This window comes from Ceratotherium simum, chromosome 2, assembly GCF_057802395.1.
Source record: "Ceratotherium simum simum isolate JZ-2026a chromosome 2, ASM5780239v1, whole genome shotgun sequence".
Classification (NCBI taxonomy): Eukaryota; Metazoa; Chordata; class Mammalia; order Perissodactyla; family Rhinocerotidae; genus Ceratotherium; species Ceratotherium simum.
The window spans coordinates 41,242,016-41,257,365 of NC_141901.1; the positions used below are offsets into that span (position 1 = coordinate 41,242,016).

At 37.5% G+C, this 15,350-nt stretch overlaps 1 protein-coding gene across 4 annotated transcripts in view; it reads left to right on the forward strand.

Annotated features, from left to right (window-relative positions):
• The window catches only part of ASH1L (ASH1 like histone lysine methyltransferase), a 228,872-nt gene that overhangs the window by 104,986 nt on the left and 108,536 nt on the right, over window positions 1–15,350 (forward strand). For 3 of the 4 annotated variants that reach the window (XM_087441962.1, XM_087441959.1, XM_087441957.1), the window contains 2 exons: window positions 358–1,096; window positions 10,518–10,697. In XM_087441962.1, the coding sequence (XP_087298088.1) occupies window positions 358–1,096; window positions 10,518–10,697 (919 nt within the window). The remainder of the gene's footprint in view (window positions 1–357; window positions 1,097–10,517; window positions 10,698–15,350) is intronic. The other variant, XM_087441966.1, reaches the window with a different exon arrangement.

The following is a 15,350-nucleotide window of genomic DNA, read 5'->3' on the forward strand; positions in this document are numbered from 1 at the left end:
AAGCTGGCCTGGTGGCGCAAGCGGATAAGTGTGCACGCTCTGCTTCGGCGGCCCGGAGTTTGCAGGTTCAGATCCCAGGCGTGCACCAACACACTGCGTGTCAAGCCATGCTATGACAGCATCCCATATAAAGTAGAGGAAGATGGGCATGAGTGTTAGCTCAGGGCCCATCTTCCTCAGCATAACAACAAAAAAAAGAGGAAGATTGGCATGGATGTTAGCTCAGGGCTGATCTTCCTCACAAAAACAACAAAAAAAATAGAGCAGTATTCTTTGTCTTTTATTCTGTGTAAAAAGTTATTTAAATTATAGCTGTGTTCAATTTTTATGTTATGTGTGACTTGTCATTTTATTTAGTAAACGGAGTTCCGTCTCGAAGTCCAAGATTGGTTGCTTCTGGGGATGACCCTGTGGATAGCCTACTGCAGCGGATTGTACAACATGAGGACCAGGAGCCCCTGGAGAAAAATATTGATGCTGTAATTGCTTCTGCCTCTGTGCCACCTTCCTCCAGTCCAGGCCATGGCCACAGCAAGGAGCGAACCCTAGGAAAACCAGACAGCCTTCTAGTGCCTGCAGTCCCCAGTGACTCTTGCAGTAATAGCATCTCACTGCTTTCTGAAAAGTTGCCAAGCAGCTGTTCTCCCCATCATATCAAAAGAAGTGTAGTGGAAGCTATGCAGCGCCAAGCTCGGAAAATGTGCAATTATAACAAAATCTTGGCCACCAAGAAAAACCTGGACCACGTCAATAAGATTTTAAAAGCCAAAAAACTTCAAAGACAAGCCAGGACGGGGAATAACTTTGTCAAACGCAGACCAGGCCGACCTCGGAAATGTCCCCTCCAGGCTGTGGTATCAATGCAAGCATTCCAGGCTGCCCAGTTTGTCAGCCCAGAATTGAATGAAGGTGAAGAAGAAGCAGCGCTGGACTTCAGTCTTGATACAGTTACAGATGTCATTGAGGCTGTTGTTCAGAGTGTAAACCTGAATCCAGAACATAAGAAGGGATTAAAGAGGAAAAGTTGGCTGTTAGAAGAACAGAACAAGAAAAAGCAGAAGCCATTCCCAGAAGAAGAACCAGAGAATACTAAAAGGTAATTCCTTGTTGAACATTTTATCTGAGTAGAGGAAAACTAGCTTTTGTACAAATGTAGCATATGTGCAGCTAAATTATTGATTTAATCTTACAACCTTTCACTATATAAGACCAGTTCAGTCTCTTATATATGGCTATACAAAATTATAAAGAATTAAGAAGCAAAGCGGGGTGTAACAATCCAGTCCAAGCCCCTCACTTTACAGATAAGCAAATCAAGGCCCAGAGAGATTATGTATTTTATTCAGAGTATAGCTATGTGAGTGGAATTATTTTTACTATCACACTATCTTATCTTCTTTGTGCTCTAAACTTTTCATCCTGTCAAATACATTTTTGTCTTCCTGCATGTTAGATTTATTTTCTTCATAATTTCCTTTTTATATTTTTACTTTTTCCCAAATTGTGTAGAGCGGAAAGCCAAAAATCACCAACAAAAAAAAGACCATTTCATCCTTTTGTTATGTATCCAACCAGATTCTTTTCCTGAAAGTATATTTAATATTTTTAAATGAATCATTACAATATTCACCATTTGCAATTGGTTTTTTCTTTACTAAATATAGCATACTCGGTCTCTCTCACATTGTAACCCTTGTTCACAGCTAGAGAAATACATGCTAAAACCGCTAGATATGTTTTAAGCCTTTTAACATAATTGTCAAGTTGATATATATTGTCAAATTTCCCTCTTGAAAGCCACACCTGTTTATGTATACTTTTACTAATAATGCTATACAGTAATAGTTGTATACAGTTTACCCCACCCTTATGTGCTCTGGAAATTATGTTTTTATTAATCTTTATCAATCTGATATAGTGAAATACACTTCCCAAATGTTACTTCCTACTTGTTTTAATTTGCACTTATTTGCATATTGGAGGAGATTAGTATTTGTTTATGTTTCTTATCTATTTTTCGTGTTAATAAGTGCTCATTATATATAGTCAGAATAATAACCCTTAATGTTTGTTGTTTGGTATTTGATTTTCTTTATATTTTCTTTCCATACATCAACAGAACGGTATCTTTTTCTCTATTGTCTGGCTTTGGTGAATCCTATGTAGAAAGGTTTTTCATCTCTCTATACATCTATAAAAAATACGTTTTTTTCTACAGAATATATGGAATTTTAAAACTTTCTTCAGTAATACGTGGTTGTAAATAAGTCAGTGAAACTAAAAGTTGACTGATTCAAAAGTTAAGTCTCTTCACAAGATCTCATTTCCTCTCAAATCTTTTTCTTCTTTTCATGGGTAAGACTGTTAACAGTATATTGTGTATCCTTTGATACCTTTTCTTATGCGTTTACAAATATGTGCATATGCAAAGCTGTTGTTTTATGTAAGTGGCAGCATACTGTATTTAATTTTGTAACTTCCCCCCCGCCCCCCGCCAAGCCCCAGTAGACAGTTGCATGTCATAGCTGCACATCCTGCTAGTTTCTGTATGTGGGACACGGCCTCAGCAGGGCCGGAGAAGCAGTGCGTCGGTGCGCACCCAGGATCCAAACCCGGGCCGCCAGCAGTGGAGCGCGATCACTTAACCGCTAAGCCATGGGGCCGGCCCTGTAACTTTTTCTTTTCTTGTATCTTGGACATCTTGTCATTAGTACATTTAGAATTATCTTATTCTGTGCTAAGAATATATCATAATTTATTTAATTATTCTTCGATGGATTACATATTACTTTTTTAAATATAGGTCTTTAAATCAGTTGAAATTTACTTTTGTATAAGATATGAGTTAGTGCTATATTTATGGCTAGTCGTTTATCTGGGTTGCAGATTTGTAAGCATGGCTATTTTTATGTTTTTATGTAGTTTCTGTGATTTATATTCTCACTGGATTTTAGTAAAGTTTTTTTTTTTTGGAAAGGAAAAAAATGTAATTTAAAAAAGAGTTATTTAATTTTTTTGAATTTTTAAATGGTAGTCTTACCGCTATTTATTAATTTATCCTTCCCCTATTTATTTGAAATGATACCTTTATCATATACTAAATTCTTATATATCTTTGGGTCTTAGTGTCTTTTTTAATTTTTTTTTTTGTGAGGAAGATCGGCCCTGAGCTAACATCTGATGCCAATCCTCCTCTTTTTTTGCTGAGGAAGATTGACCCTGGGCTAACATCAGTGCCCATCTTCCTCTACTTTATATTGGATGCTGCCACAGCATGGCTTGACAAGCGGTGTTTTGGTGCATGCCCGGGATCTGAACCTGTGAACCCCGGGCCGCCGCAGCAGAGCATGCACACTTAACCGCCGTGCCACCATGCTGGCCCCTCTTTTTTAATATTTTTATTCTCTTTCCATCAGTCTGTTTTGGTATCAGTGTTACTCTGTTTTAATTACTGAGGCTTTAAAATACCTAAAAAGAGAATGATATTTGTCTTCAGTGTAGTAAGAAAGTGACAGTTTGTGACATCTTGACCATTCACTTTAGGAAGGGTCACCTTAAAAATATGCTTCAGAGGAAAGGCTTTATTTCAGATAAGGCTTTCTGTTCCAGCAAATTCTTGTATCATAGTCAGCAGCATTATACACTTATTTTCCACAAAATTATATTCTGGAATTTGAAGACATAATGAAGAGAAAGGTAACAGTTTCTACCCTCAAGAGATTGTGCAGGAAAGGACATCATGCAGTGAGTTCTTAGAGACAGCAACAGCTTTTCACCTTTCTCTAACTGGAACCTACTATAATACTTGTTATGTAGTGGGAGTTTGTTCATTTGTTCATTCAAAAAGTGTTTGTTACAAAATTATTTATTCCGTGTGCTAAGGAGAGATACAGTGGTAAGCAAATATAGATAGATTCCCTGTCCTCATGAATCTTAACAGTCCTAAATGCTATTATGAAGAGTTACTTAGGGTTATGAGAATGTATCAGAGAGGTAATAGGGTTATGAGAATGTATCAGAGAGGTAATTGTCTTAGTTTCCCTGTGGATGTAATGAGTAAGCTAAAATCTGAAGAATAGAGTTCATCTGTTATTCAAAGGAGCAAGGCTACAGTAAACACGATAGGCTGATAAGTGTGAAAAATCATGGCAGGTTGAGGGAAGTGAAAGAAAGCTTTTGTAGCCAAAACACAGAGTGAATTAGAGTAGTTTGGTGTCAAATGAATCTAGAGAAAAGGTTATGGGGGCCAGATCGTGCAGAGGGCCTTGTATGCCACGTGAAAGACTTTAGTCACTATTTGTTGATTGATAACAAACCAGAATGCAAAAGAATAGTGTAATGGTTCTGAGCTGGGTTCTAGAGTCAGAAAAACCTGGGTTCAAATCCTGATTCTAAAAGGAAAAAATATAAATTTTAAAAACTAGTGTAAAAAATAAGGTCATATTAGGGGCCAGCCTGGTGGGGTAGCAGTTAAGTTCCAGCATTTTACTTTGGCAGCCTGGGGTTCACAGGTTCGGAACCCCGGGCACGGACCAACACACTGCTTATCAAGCCATGCCGTAGCAGCGTCCCATATAAAGTAGAGAAAGATGGGTACAAATGTTAGCCTAGGGCCAATCTTCCTGAGCAAAATGAGGAGGATTGGCAACAGATGTTAGCTCAGGGCTAATCTTCCTCAAAAAATAAATAAATAAAATAACGTCATATTAAAAATATTTAGAAGTGAATAAATACTGTGCTACGTATTGAAACTTGTGGGATGTATCTAGAGGTACCTAGAGGGAGAGTCATAGCCTTTAATGCTTATATTATTTTTTTTAATGCTGAAAATTTATGAACCAAGAGTCCAATTAAGAAATTAGAAAAACAAGAGAATAAGCCCCAAAATGGTAAAGGAAGGAGATAAAACATATATTAACAAAGTACAACTAAGGTACTATAGAGAGATTCATTGATGACCAAAGTTAGTTCCTTGAAAACTAATAAAAGATACAAACTTCTGGTAAGGTTGATCAATAAAGAAAGAGAAAGGGAATAATAACATTAAAAATTGAAAAGGAGATAAACTATATTTGAGAGATTAAGAACTTTATGCCCAAGAAATTGGAAAACTTAGTAGAAATACATGTATTCCTAAGAAAAAAACCTACTCAAGAAGAAATAGCCAGTGTGATTCTATTATGTAAATTTAAATCTATAATTTAATATCTTACCACAAAGAAAACACCAGCACCAAAGGGTTTAAAAGAGAGTTCTACCACTAAAGGAAAAGATTGTTCCAGTCTCATTAAAACTCTTTAGAGGATATGAGGGCAGTTGGGAGGGAAATACACATACACAAAGTATATAAGCATAAATAATCAGTTAAAAAAGTTTTCTATAAAGTCAACACCCATGTAGATATAGAATGAGTGGGTATGTAGAACACTGCTAGCATCACACGTTCCTTGCCAATCATAAACCGCTTCCTTAGCACTAGCTAGAATCAAACTCCTCCTGACTTTTTAGATAACCACATCTTTACCTTTTTTTTTTTTTTTTTTTACCATTTAACTGTGCAAACCTAGACAATACAGTTTAGTTTATCCTTCCTGAACTTCATTGAAATGGAATTAGACAGGACATATGCTTTTGTGTCTTACCTTTTTTTGCTCAATGTACACGTTAAACCATCTGTGTTGTTGCACATTGCTGTAGTTACCTCCTTTTCATTATTGTGTGGTAATCCATCGTTTGTATATAATACAGTTTCTCTATTTTACTGTTAGGTTGTTTCCAGTTTGAGGGTATTATCCAAAAATGCTACTCTTAATATTCCTCTAATGTCTGCTGGTGGATATGGGCACTAATTTCTCTAGGGTAAATACCTAGGAATGTAATTACCAAATAAAGCAATGGATTTGTCCAAAGACTTAAATTTCAACCTGTAGTATGTTAAGCTAGTATGGACTTAGTAGATCCTGGAGAAATAGATCCATGTGTGTATCAGAGCTTGCCATATGACAGAGGTGACACTGCATATCAATAGGGAGAAAAAATAATATTCAATAAATTGTGCCCCAGAAGTTGATATTGCATAGGAATGGGAATGAAGTTGGATTCTGCCTTATCCCATATACAAAAATTAATTCCCAATTGATTAAATACCTAAGTGTAAAAAGCAAAACGGAGAGAGAAAAACTTCATGACCTTGTTGTCAGTAAGGCTTTCATCAACAAGATAGCAAACGCAGTAACCATACAGGTGCAGGTTGATATCCTGGATTATATTAAAACTAAGAACTTCTGTTTATCAGACATCATCGTGACAAACATGAAGACTTGCTACGAAGTGGGAGAGGAATTTATAACACATATTATTTATACATTTTTGGTATCCAGATATGTATATAACAAAAGAAGTGTTACAAATCAACCCTATAGAATCTAGCCATTCCCTTTTGGATAGCTTAGAGAAACTCTTGCCCAATGGGCACCAGGAAATACTTTTCAGAAAGGTAGTAGCAAGATTGGTTATAATATGTAGAAACTGGAAATATCCCTGATAAACAGGAAAAGGACTAAGTATATTGTAGTGTTTCACAGAATGTAATATGATATGGTAATAAAAATTAATGAATTATAGCTGACATGCAATAATAATGGATGAGTCTTAGAAACACAATATTAGGGCCGGCCCCGTGGTGTAGCAGTTAAGTGCGCGCCCTCTGCTGCTGGCGGCCCGGTTTCAGTTCCCGGGTGCGCACCAACGCACCGCTTGCCAGGCCATGCTGTGGTGGTATCCCATATAAAGTGGAGGAAGATGGGCACGGATGTTAGCTCAGGGCCAGTCTTCCTCAGCAAAAAAAAAAAAAAAAAAAAGAGGATTGGCATGGATGTTAGCTCAGGGCTGATCTTCCTCACAAAAAAAAAAAAAGAAACATAATATTAAGTGAAAGAAACAAGTCCCTAAAAATGATATATTAGCTGATAGTATTTTCATAAACAAAAAAAAACCCATCAGAAACTAAACAAAGTATTGTATTGATGTAGATAAATGTATAATAAAGCCATATTTTATGAGGCCTTTCTCTTTTCTTTTCTGAAAAATTCAGTCTTAAAGCCATTAGGTAGGTATCCATATAGGGTGTGGAAACCATGGTGACCTGAGCTGGGTGTTGTTGGCTTAATGGGGTGAGGAGTTGGGCCATGGGGTGAGGAGGAGAGAGTATCAACCCAGCCTAGGGTGTCAGAGCCCAAGTAGGATGAGAAGGATGTTCTTGTAAAGAGAGTACCCGGTTTGGGGTATCAGGGACCAGCAAGATTAGGAATGTTTCCATCCCAGGCCTCTCTAATAGGAATTTTAAAAATTTTGTGAATAGGCATTTGCATGTCTGATGTATATGGTCTATGGACAGCACTTGGAGAAACATGGCGCTTGGAGAATTTATATATGTAGAGGATAAGCAGGAAAGCAGAAACTTTGTGTGTGTGTGAGGAAGATTGGCCCTGAGCTAACATCTGTCGCTGATCCTCCTCTTTTTGCTGAGGAAGACTGGCCCTGGGCTAACATCCGTGCCCATCTTCTTCCACTTTATATGGGACACTGCCACAGCATGGCTTGACAAGCGGTGCATTCTTGTGTGCCTGGGATCCAAACCCCGGGCCACTGCAGCAGAGTGCACGCACTTAACTGCTACACCACCGGGCCGGCCCCAGAAAACATTTTTAATTGCAGGAAAAAGAAATATAAGATAAGGCACAGAAGTAGAAATGAATATGGCCGGTCAGGAGAACAGTAAAAATTATAGATTAATTCCATGATCAAGATTTATCCTAGTTATGCAAGACTTATTCAACATTCCCAAATCAGTTAATCACATTGGTAGGCTAAAGAAGAAAAATCACGTGATCACATCAATAAATGCAGAAAAAGAATTGGACTAAATCTAACACATGTTCATAATAAAGACTCTCAGCAATATAGGAATAGAAAGAAACTACCTCAACATAATAAAGTTCATATATATTAGAAAAACAGAGCTAACAACTTCAGTAGTGAAAGACTGAGAGCTTTTCCCCTAATATCAGGAACAAGGAAAGGATGCCCACGTTTGCCGCTTCAGTTCAACACAGTATTGAAATTCCTAACCAGAGCAATTAGGCAAGAAAAAGAAGTAAACAGCATCCAAATTGTAAAGGAAAAAAGTAAAATTAGCTCTGTTCGCAGATGCTGTGATCTTATATGTAGAAAACCCTAAAGATTCCATACAAAAGACTGTTAAAGCTGCTAAACGAATTCAGCAAAGTTGTGAATACAAAATCAACATACAAAAATCAGTTGCATTTCTATAAACTAACAATTTTCCGAAAAGGAAATTAAGAAAACAATTCTATTTACAATAGCATCAAAAAGAATAAAGTACTTAAGAATAAACTTAGGAAAGTGAAAGACTTGTACGTTGAAAACTACAAAACACTGTTGAACGAAATTAAAGAAGCCATAATAAGTGGAAAGACAGCCTGTATTCATGGATTGGAAGACTTAATATTGTTAAGTATCAGTACTACCCAAAGTGATCTACAGATTCAGTGTAATCCCTGTCAAAATCCCATTGACGTTTTTTGCAGAAATAGAAATATCCATCCTAAAATTCATAAGGAGTCTCAGGGGATCCCAAATAGCCAACACAATCTTGAAAAAGAACAAAATTGGAGGATTCACACTTCCAGATATTTTTCTGTTTCTTGCATTTTTGCACTGGCTAGGACCTTTACCACCTTTTTTTTTTTTTTTTTTTGGTGGGTAAGATTAGTCCTGCACTAACATCCCTTGCCAATCCTCCTCTTTTTGCTGAGGAAGGTTGGCCCTGGGCTAACATCCATGCCCATCTTCCTCTACCTTTTGTATGTGGGACACCTGCCACAGCATGGCTTGATAAGCGGTGTGCAGGTCTGCGCCCAGGATCTGAACCTGCAAACCCTGGGCCGCCGAAGTGGAGCATGTGAACTTAACCACTACGCCACTGAGCCGACCCCTTTACCATCATTTTGAATATAAGTGATGAGAGCAGACATTTGCCTTGTTCGTGATATTAGGGAAACTGTATTCAATCTTTCACCATTAAGTATGAGACAAAAAGAAAATCTAGGAAATTCCCTACCATGTCATTGCTTAGGTCCCAAGGTCCCAAGCCAATCTGTTTGCTTATGTTTATTTTATATATAATTTCCAGGGTTTTTAGTTATACTTAGTTGGAGGATAGGCAGAAGTGTCTATACCATTTTTGCCTGGATGTGGAATCAATCACCTTAATTTTTAAACATGTTTTTGATTCATTTAGAATTCTATTTTGATAGGCTTCCCCCGCCCCAGCACTTGTAGATGTTATTTCATTGCCTTCTGGCATGCATTGTTTCAAACATGAAATCTGTCTGCACTCATTTTTGTACTCTTGTATGGATGGTGTAGTTTTTCTCTGGCTCATTTTCTTCATCAATAGTTTTCAGCAAGTTTATTACGATATGCTTTAGTTATTTTATTTGAGTTTACATTGCTTATGGTTTGTTGAGTTTCTTGGAACTTTGAGTTTATACTTTTTATCAAATTTGGAAAAATTTTGGCCACTACTATTTAAATTTTTTTCATTATGAATTTTTTTTACATTGTGAATGTCACATTATTGTGTGTCTTCTTTTTGTTCTTTTCCAAGTGTTAAATTTTATTTTGGTAGACAGTTAAGTTACTCATGGATCAGCTTGGATTCTTTTTAAGATTATTTTTAAGGCTTATTGGAGCTGGTCTTTATTCCTGGGATAGTTGAGCCCTATGAAAATCGGTAATATTACCCTCTGGGATCTTTTTGAATGCCCCCGGTGTTGGCCAATGTCTTTCTACTCTTCCTAGTGGAATCTGAATATTTACCATCATGTGTGAGCTCTGTGAACTGTTCAGTTTACTGTACTCTGGTAGTTCTTTGTCCAGCCTTATGGAATTTCACCCTGCACATGCACAACTTAGTATTTAGCAATATACTAAAAGAGACCCCATACACAGATTTCTAGAGTGATTTTTCTCCATAGCTTTCTCCACTTCAGTACTCTGCCCCGTGAATTCCAGCTACTTCAGTCTCTCCATAATCTGATCCCTCTCTCTTTTTAACTCATCAGGTTGGCTGTTCTCTTGCTTTGGTTCCACTGCCTCCACCGCAGTCCTTTTTAGAAAGGCAAAGTAGTTGTGGGACTCATCTCTTTTTTTTTTTTTTTTTTAATTTTCTCAGGGATCACAGTGCTGCACTAACTGTTGTCCAATGTCTGATAATTGCTTTGTAAACTTTTTCTAGGTTTATAGTAGTTTACTGTATTTCTGTTAATTTCTGTCAGGAGGACAATTCTGGCATCTTTTATTCCAGCATGGCCAGATGAGGAAGTCCCCATATCTCTTTTTGTTAATTGCTGTGATGTTTTTTTTAAATAGACAGTCATTTGTAGGAGAATATTTTTTTCACCATAAAATTATCTTTAAACTTCTCTTTCTAGCTTTACTGAAGCAGCAGTTGAGATTCCCAGTCCTCCTGAAACCCCAGCCAAACCTCCCGAACCTGAAAGTACCTTGCAGCCTGTGCTTTCTCTCATCCCAAGGGAAAAGAAGGCCCCACGTCCCCCAAAGAAGAAGTTTCAGAAAGCAGGGCTGTATTCTGACGTTTACAAAACTACAGAGTAAGTAATAGTACCTATCAGCCGACATCCTTTAAAGACCTGTTCTTCTTCCATGTTTGAAAAAATACTTTGGCTATCCAAAAACACAATACAAGTGTAATATACACAAATATGAATCTCATCACAAACACCTCAATGTTCACTGTACCCATGATACTGCATTGTGTCATTAGGAGCTAATTATCTTCCCGGATCTTTATCTTCTCTCTGCCTTTCTAGATTACATATCTATAGTTTGGGTTCTGGTGGTGCCTTTTTTGTTAAGTTAAAATAAGAAAAATGGCACTGTGTGCGTATCTAAAATGATCTTGATGATTTTCTGCATTCATTCCTCATTGATTGAATGCTTTCTGTGTTTCAAAAACTTTGCCAGATGAGTAAAATACTCCTTACTTTTAAGAATGTCATATTCCCTTGGGAAAGTACAGCTTGATAAGCGTTCTATTTGAGAATTTTTAAAACCCCAAAGAGATAGCAACTATATCATTGAGTAAGAAGTATTTCATAGAGTATAGTTGAGTTAGGTTTTGGAAGTTCAGTAGTAGTTTGCAAGTTGGAGAAGGGCATTCCAGTTAGAGAGAATGGCATGTACCAAGGCACATACTAGGATGCAGAGATTTTCCATATATTAAAACAACTCAAAAGTTCAATGTTTCTTTTTTTTTTTTTTTTTTGTGAGGAAGATCAGCCCTGAGCTAACATCCATGCCAATCCTCCTCTTTTTGCTGAGGAAGATTGGCCCTGAGCTAACATCTGTGCCTATCTTCCTCCACTTTATATGGGACACCGCCACAGTGTGGCCTGACAATTGGTGCCTTGGTGCACGCCCAGGATCCGAACCCGGGCCTCCAGTGGTGGAATGCGCACACTTAACCGCTAAGCCACGGGGCCGGCCCTCAATATTTCTGAAGTGCGATGGTGTTGTAGAAAATAAGCATTGTATGATAGGGACCACAAAACAATGGACTTGACTGCTTTAAGATATTTATCCCATTAAGCTATAGGAAATTCAAGATGATATTTTTAGGAAAGGAAGTGAAAAGTGCAAGTTTGTGTTTTAAGAGGGTAACTATGGCAACAGAGTGGAAAATGAAGGAGAGAGTTACTAATGGCAGAAGCTCACAGTATCCAGCAAAAAGTCATGAGGGTCTGAATTTAGGCAAGAAAGTGAAATTGAAAGAAGAAAGATTAGATTTTAGAGATGCGTGGAATTGGAGTGGTTACAGTGATCAACATGTAAACCACAGCACTTTATTTTGCATTGAAAATATTTTTCGTTGATTTGCCACTGAGGTAGATATCACATGAACTCTTTGTACCCTATTCCTGCTTGTTGCATCCTGAAAATATTTTATTAGTTAAGCCTAGTTTCAGCTGCCAATAATAGAAAATCCTCCCAAATAACCAAGACTTTAAAAAAATAGATATTTATTTTCCTTTAATTTAAAATAAATTGTATAGTACACAGTTGAAAGTTAATATGGTATCTTTACAGTGTCTTCAAGGACTTAGATTCCTTTTTTTTTTTTCTGTTCTTCCATTTCAGCACTAGGCTTGCATTCCTATGGTTACCTCTTGTTCCGACACCGCTACTAGAGTCCAGCCATAAAGTCTTCATTATAGAGAGCAGATAAGAGGAAAGAGATTAAAAAGCATCCACCTTTTTTATAAGGAAACACTATGGACTGAATGTATGCCCCTCAAAATTTGTAGGTTGAGGCAGTCTGATGGTATTTGGAGGTGGAACCTTTGGGAAGTAATTAGGTCGTGAGGGTAGAGCCCTCATGAATGGGATTAGCGCCCTTACAAGAAGAGACACTGAGAGATGATCTCTCTTTCCACCATGTGAGCATACAAGATGGCAGCATTGGAAAGCCAGGAAGAGGGCTCTCACCAGAAACCAACCCTCTTCTTGGGCTTCCCAGCTTCCAGAACAGTGAGAAATAAATATTTGTTGTTTAAGCCATCCAGTCTATGGTAATTTGTTATAGCAGCCCAAACTGACTAAGAAAGGAAACTTCAAAACCTCATTTATGGTCACTGGCCAGAACATGGTCATGTAACCAGACTTCAGCGAAAGGGAAGGCTAGGAAATAATGGTCATTATTCCATATGACAGTGCCCGAAAAAAAATTAGCATTCTGTGACTACAAATATGAAAATGGAAATGCATTTTGGGGAGATGCTGAATAGAGAAAGCAGAAATAAATTTATTAAGTTTTCTGCTAAAAAAATTAAGTTCAAATTTTACTTCTCTTTTTACTAACATGCTTTTTCTGGATTAAATCCCTAAAAATGGGAGATTAATAATCAGATTGTACATCAAAGGATCAGTATCATCAACCACATCACTGTTTTTTTTTTTTTTTTTTATAATTCTGAATTCTTTTTTTTTTTTTAATAATTTTATTTATTTATTTTTTCCCCCAAAGCCCCAGTAGATAGTTGTATGTTATAGCTGTACATCCTTCTAGTTGCTGTACGTGGGACCCGGCCTCAGCATGGCCAGAGAAGTGGTGCGTCAGTGCGTGCCCGGGATCCGAACCTGTGCCGCCAGTAGCGGAGTGCACGCACTTAACCACTAAGCCACGGGGCCGGCCCCCACATCACTGTTTTAAAAATGTCTCTGGTCAGACAAAAGTCTTTTGCTCTGAAAATGCACTGAAATATCACCTCCTTTATGTTAATAACTAGCTTTTTATCTCATAGAAATAAATAGGAAGAAAATATTTATTCTGGAATATTTTTAGCAACATTGATCAGATTAATACGTGTATATGTTCTTGCAGGCTGTGAAGCCAGTATATTTTTGTGGGCTGGCTGTTTTTTGTTGGTAGCAATTTGATTTTTTTGTTTTGTTTTTTTAATTAATAAATGATTATTTAGAGCAGTTTTAGGTTCACGGCAAAATTGATGGAAAGGACAGCAAGTTCACACACACTCCCTGTCCCCATGCATGCACAATCTCCCCTACTATTGACATCCTGCACTACAATGGTACATTTATTACAATCAGTGAACCTACATTGACACGTCATTATCACGCAAAGTCCATAGTTGACATTAGGGTTCACTTTTGGTGTTGTATGTTCTGTGGGTTTTGATAAATGTATAATAACACGTATCCACCACTGTAATATCACACAGAGTAGTTTCACTGCCCTAAAAATTCTCCATGCTCTGGCGGTTTGTTTTTTGTACCACAGAATGATATAAAGAAATTACAAGGTTATCCTTTTGTATATAAATCATTGTAGGTTTTAAGAAGCCATGAGGGGAGAAAGTGATTCAGTCGAACTTAGATTGAGATAAACCCACAGTATCAGTATGAAAGATGAATTAGATGAAGAAATATTAGAAGTTAGAAGACAGGAAGGAGGACACCTTTGTGGTTTCCCAGGATAGAAGCAATGTGAACTTAGGTGATAGCAGTGGCAGGGTGTTGGAAAGAGTGGACTCTTGAAAAAGTTTTTTTTTTTTTAATTTTATTTATTTATTTTTATTTTTTCCCCCAAAGCCCCAGTAGATAGTTGTATGTCATAGTTGCACATCCTTCTAGTTGCTGTATGTGGGACTCGGCCTCAGCATGGCCGGAGAAGCAGTGCGTCGCGCGCCCGGGATCCGAACCCGGGCCACCAGCAACGGAGCGCGCGCACCCAACTGCCAAGCCACGGGGCCGGCCCTGAAAATTTTTGACATTTAAATTGAAAGTAATTAAACCCTCGTACACTGCTGGTGGGAATGTAAATTTGGTGTAGCCACTATGGAAAATAGTATGGAGATTTCTCAAAAAATTAAGACTAGAACTACCATATGATCCAGCTATTCCATTTCTAGGTATTTATACAAAGAACACGAAAACGCTAATTCGAAAAGATACATGAGCCCTTACATTCATTGCAGCATTATTTACAATAGGCAAGACTTGGAAACAACCTCAGTGCCCATCAATGGATGAACGTATAAAAAAGATGTCGTGTGTGTACACACAGACACAGACACAGACACACACACACACACACACACACACACAGGAATACTACTCAGCCATAAAAAAGATGAAATCTTCTCATTTGCAACAATATGGATGGACCTTGAGGGTATTATGCTAAGCGAAATAAGTCAGACAGAAAGACAAATACTGTATGATTTCACTTATATGTGGAAGATAAAAAAACAACAACAAACACAAAGATAAGGAGAACAGATTGGTGGTTACCAGAGGAGAAAATGGGTTTGGGGAGGGCAAAAGGAGTAAACGGGGACATTTGTACAGTAACAGATAGAAACTAGACCTTTGGTGGTTAACAGGATATAGTCTATACAGAAGTCAAAATACAGTGATGTACACTTGAAATTTATATAATGTTGTAAACCAGAGTTACCTCAATAAAAATAAATTGAAAGGAATTAAAGAATGATTGGATGAGTAAAGGACAGGGCTCGAGTCAATGATGTCCCATTGCTTTATTTTGTAATCTTGGGTGTATGATGATGTCGTTAGCTAAGATACCAGATAAAACTGGTACAGCCAGTGCTCCTTGGTTTACGAAAACCTCTTATTATTAATGTACATTTATATAGGCACCAAAAAATGTCTAGTAATTTGGTCATCAATCTATTAACAGAGGTTAACCTGTGTTTTAGTTTTCT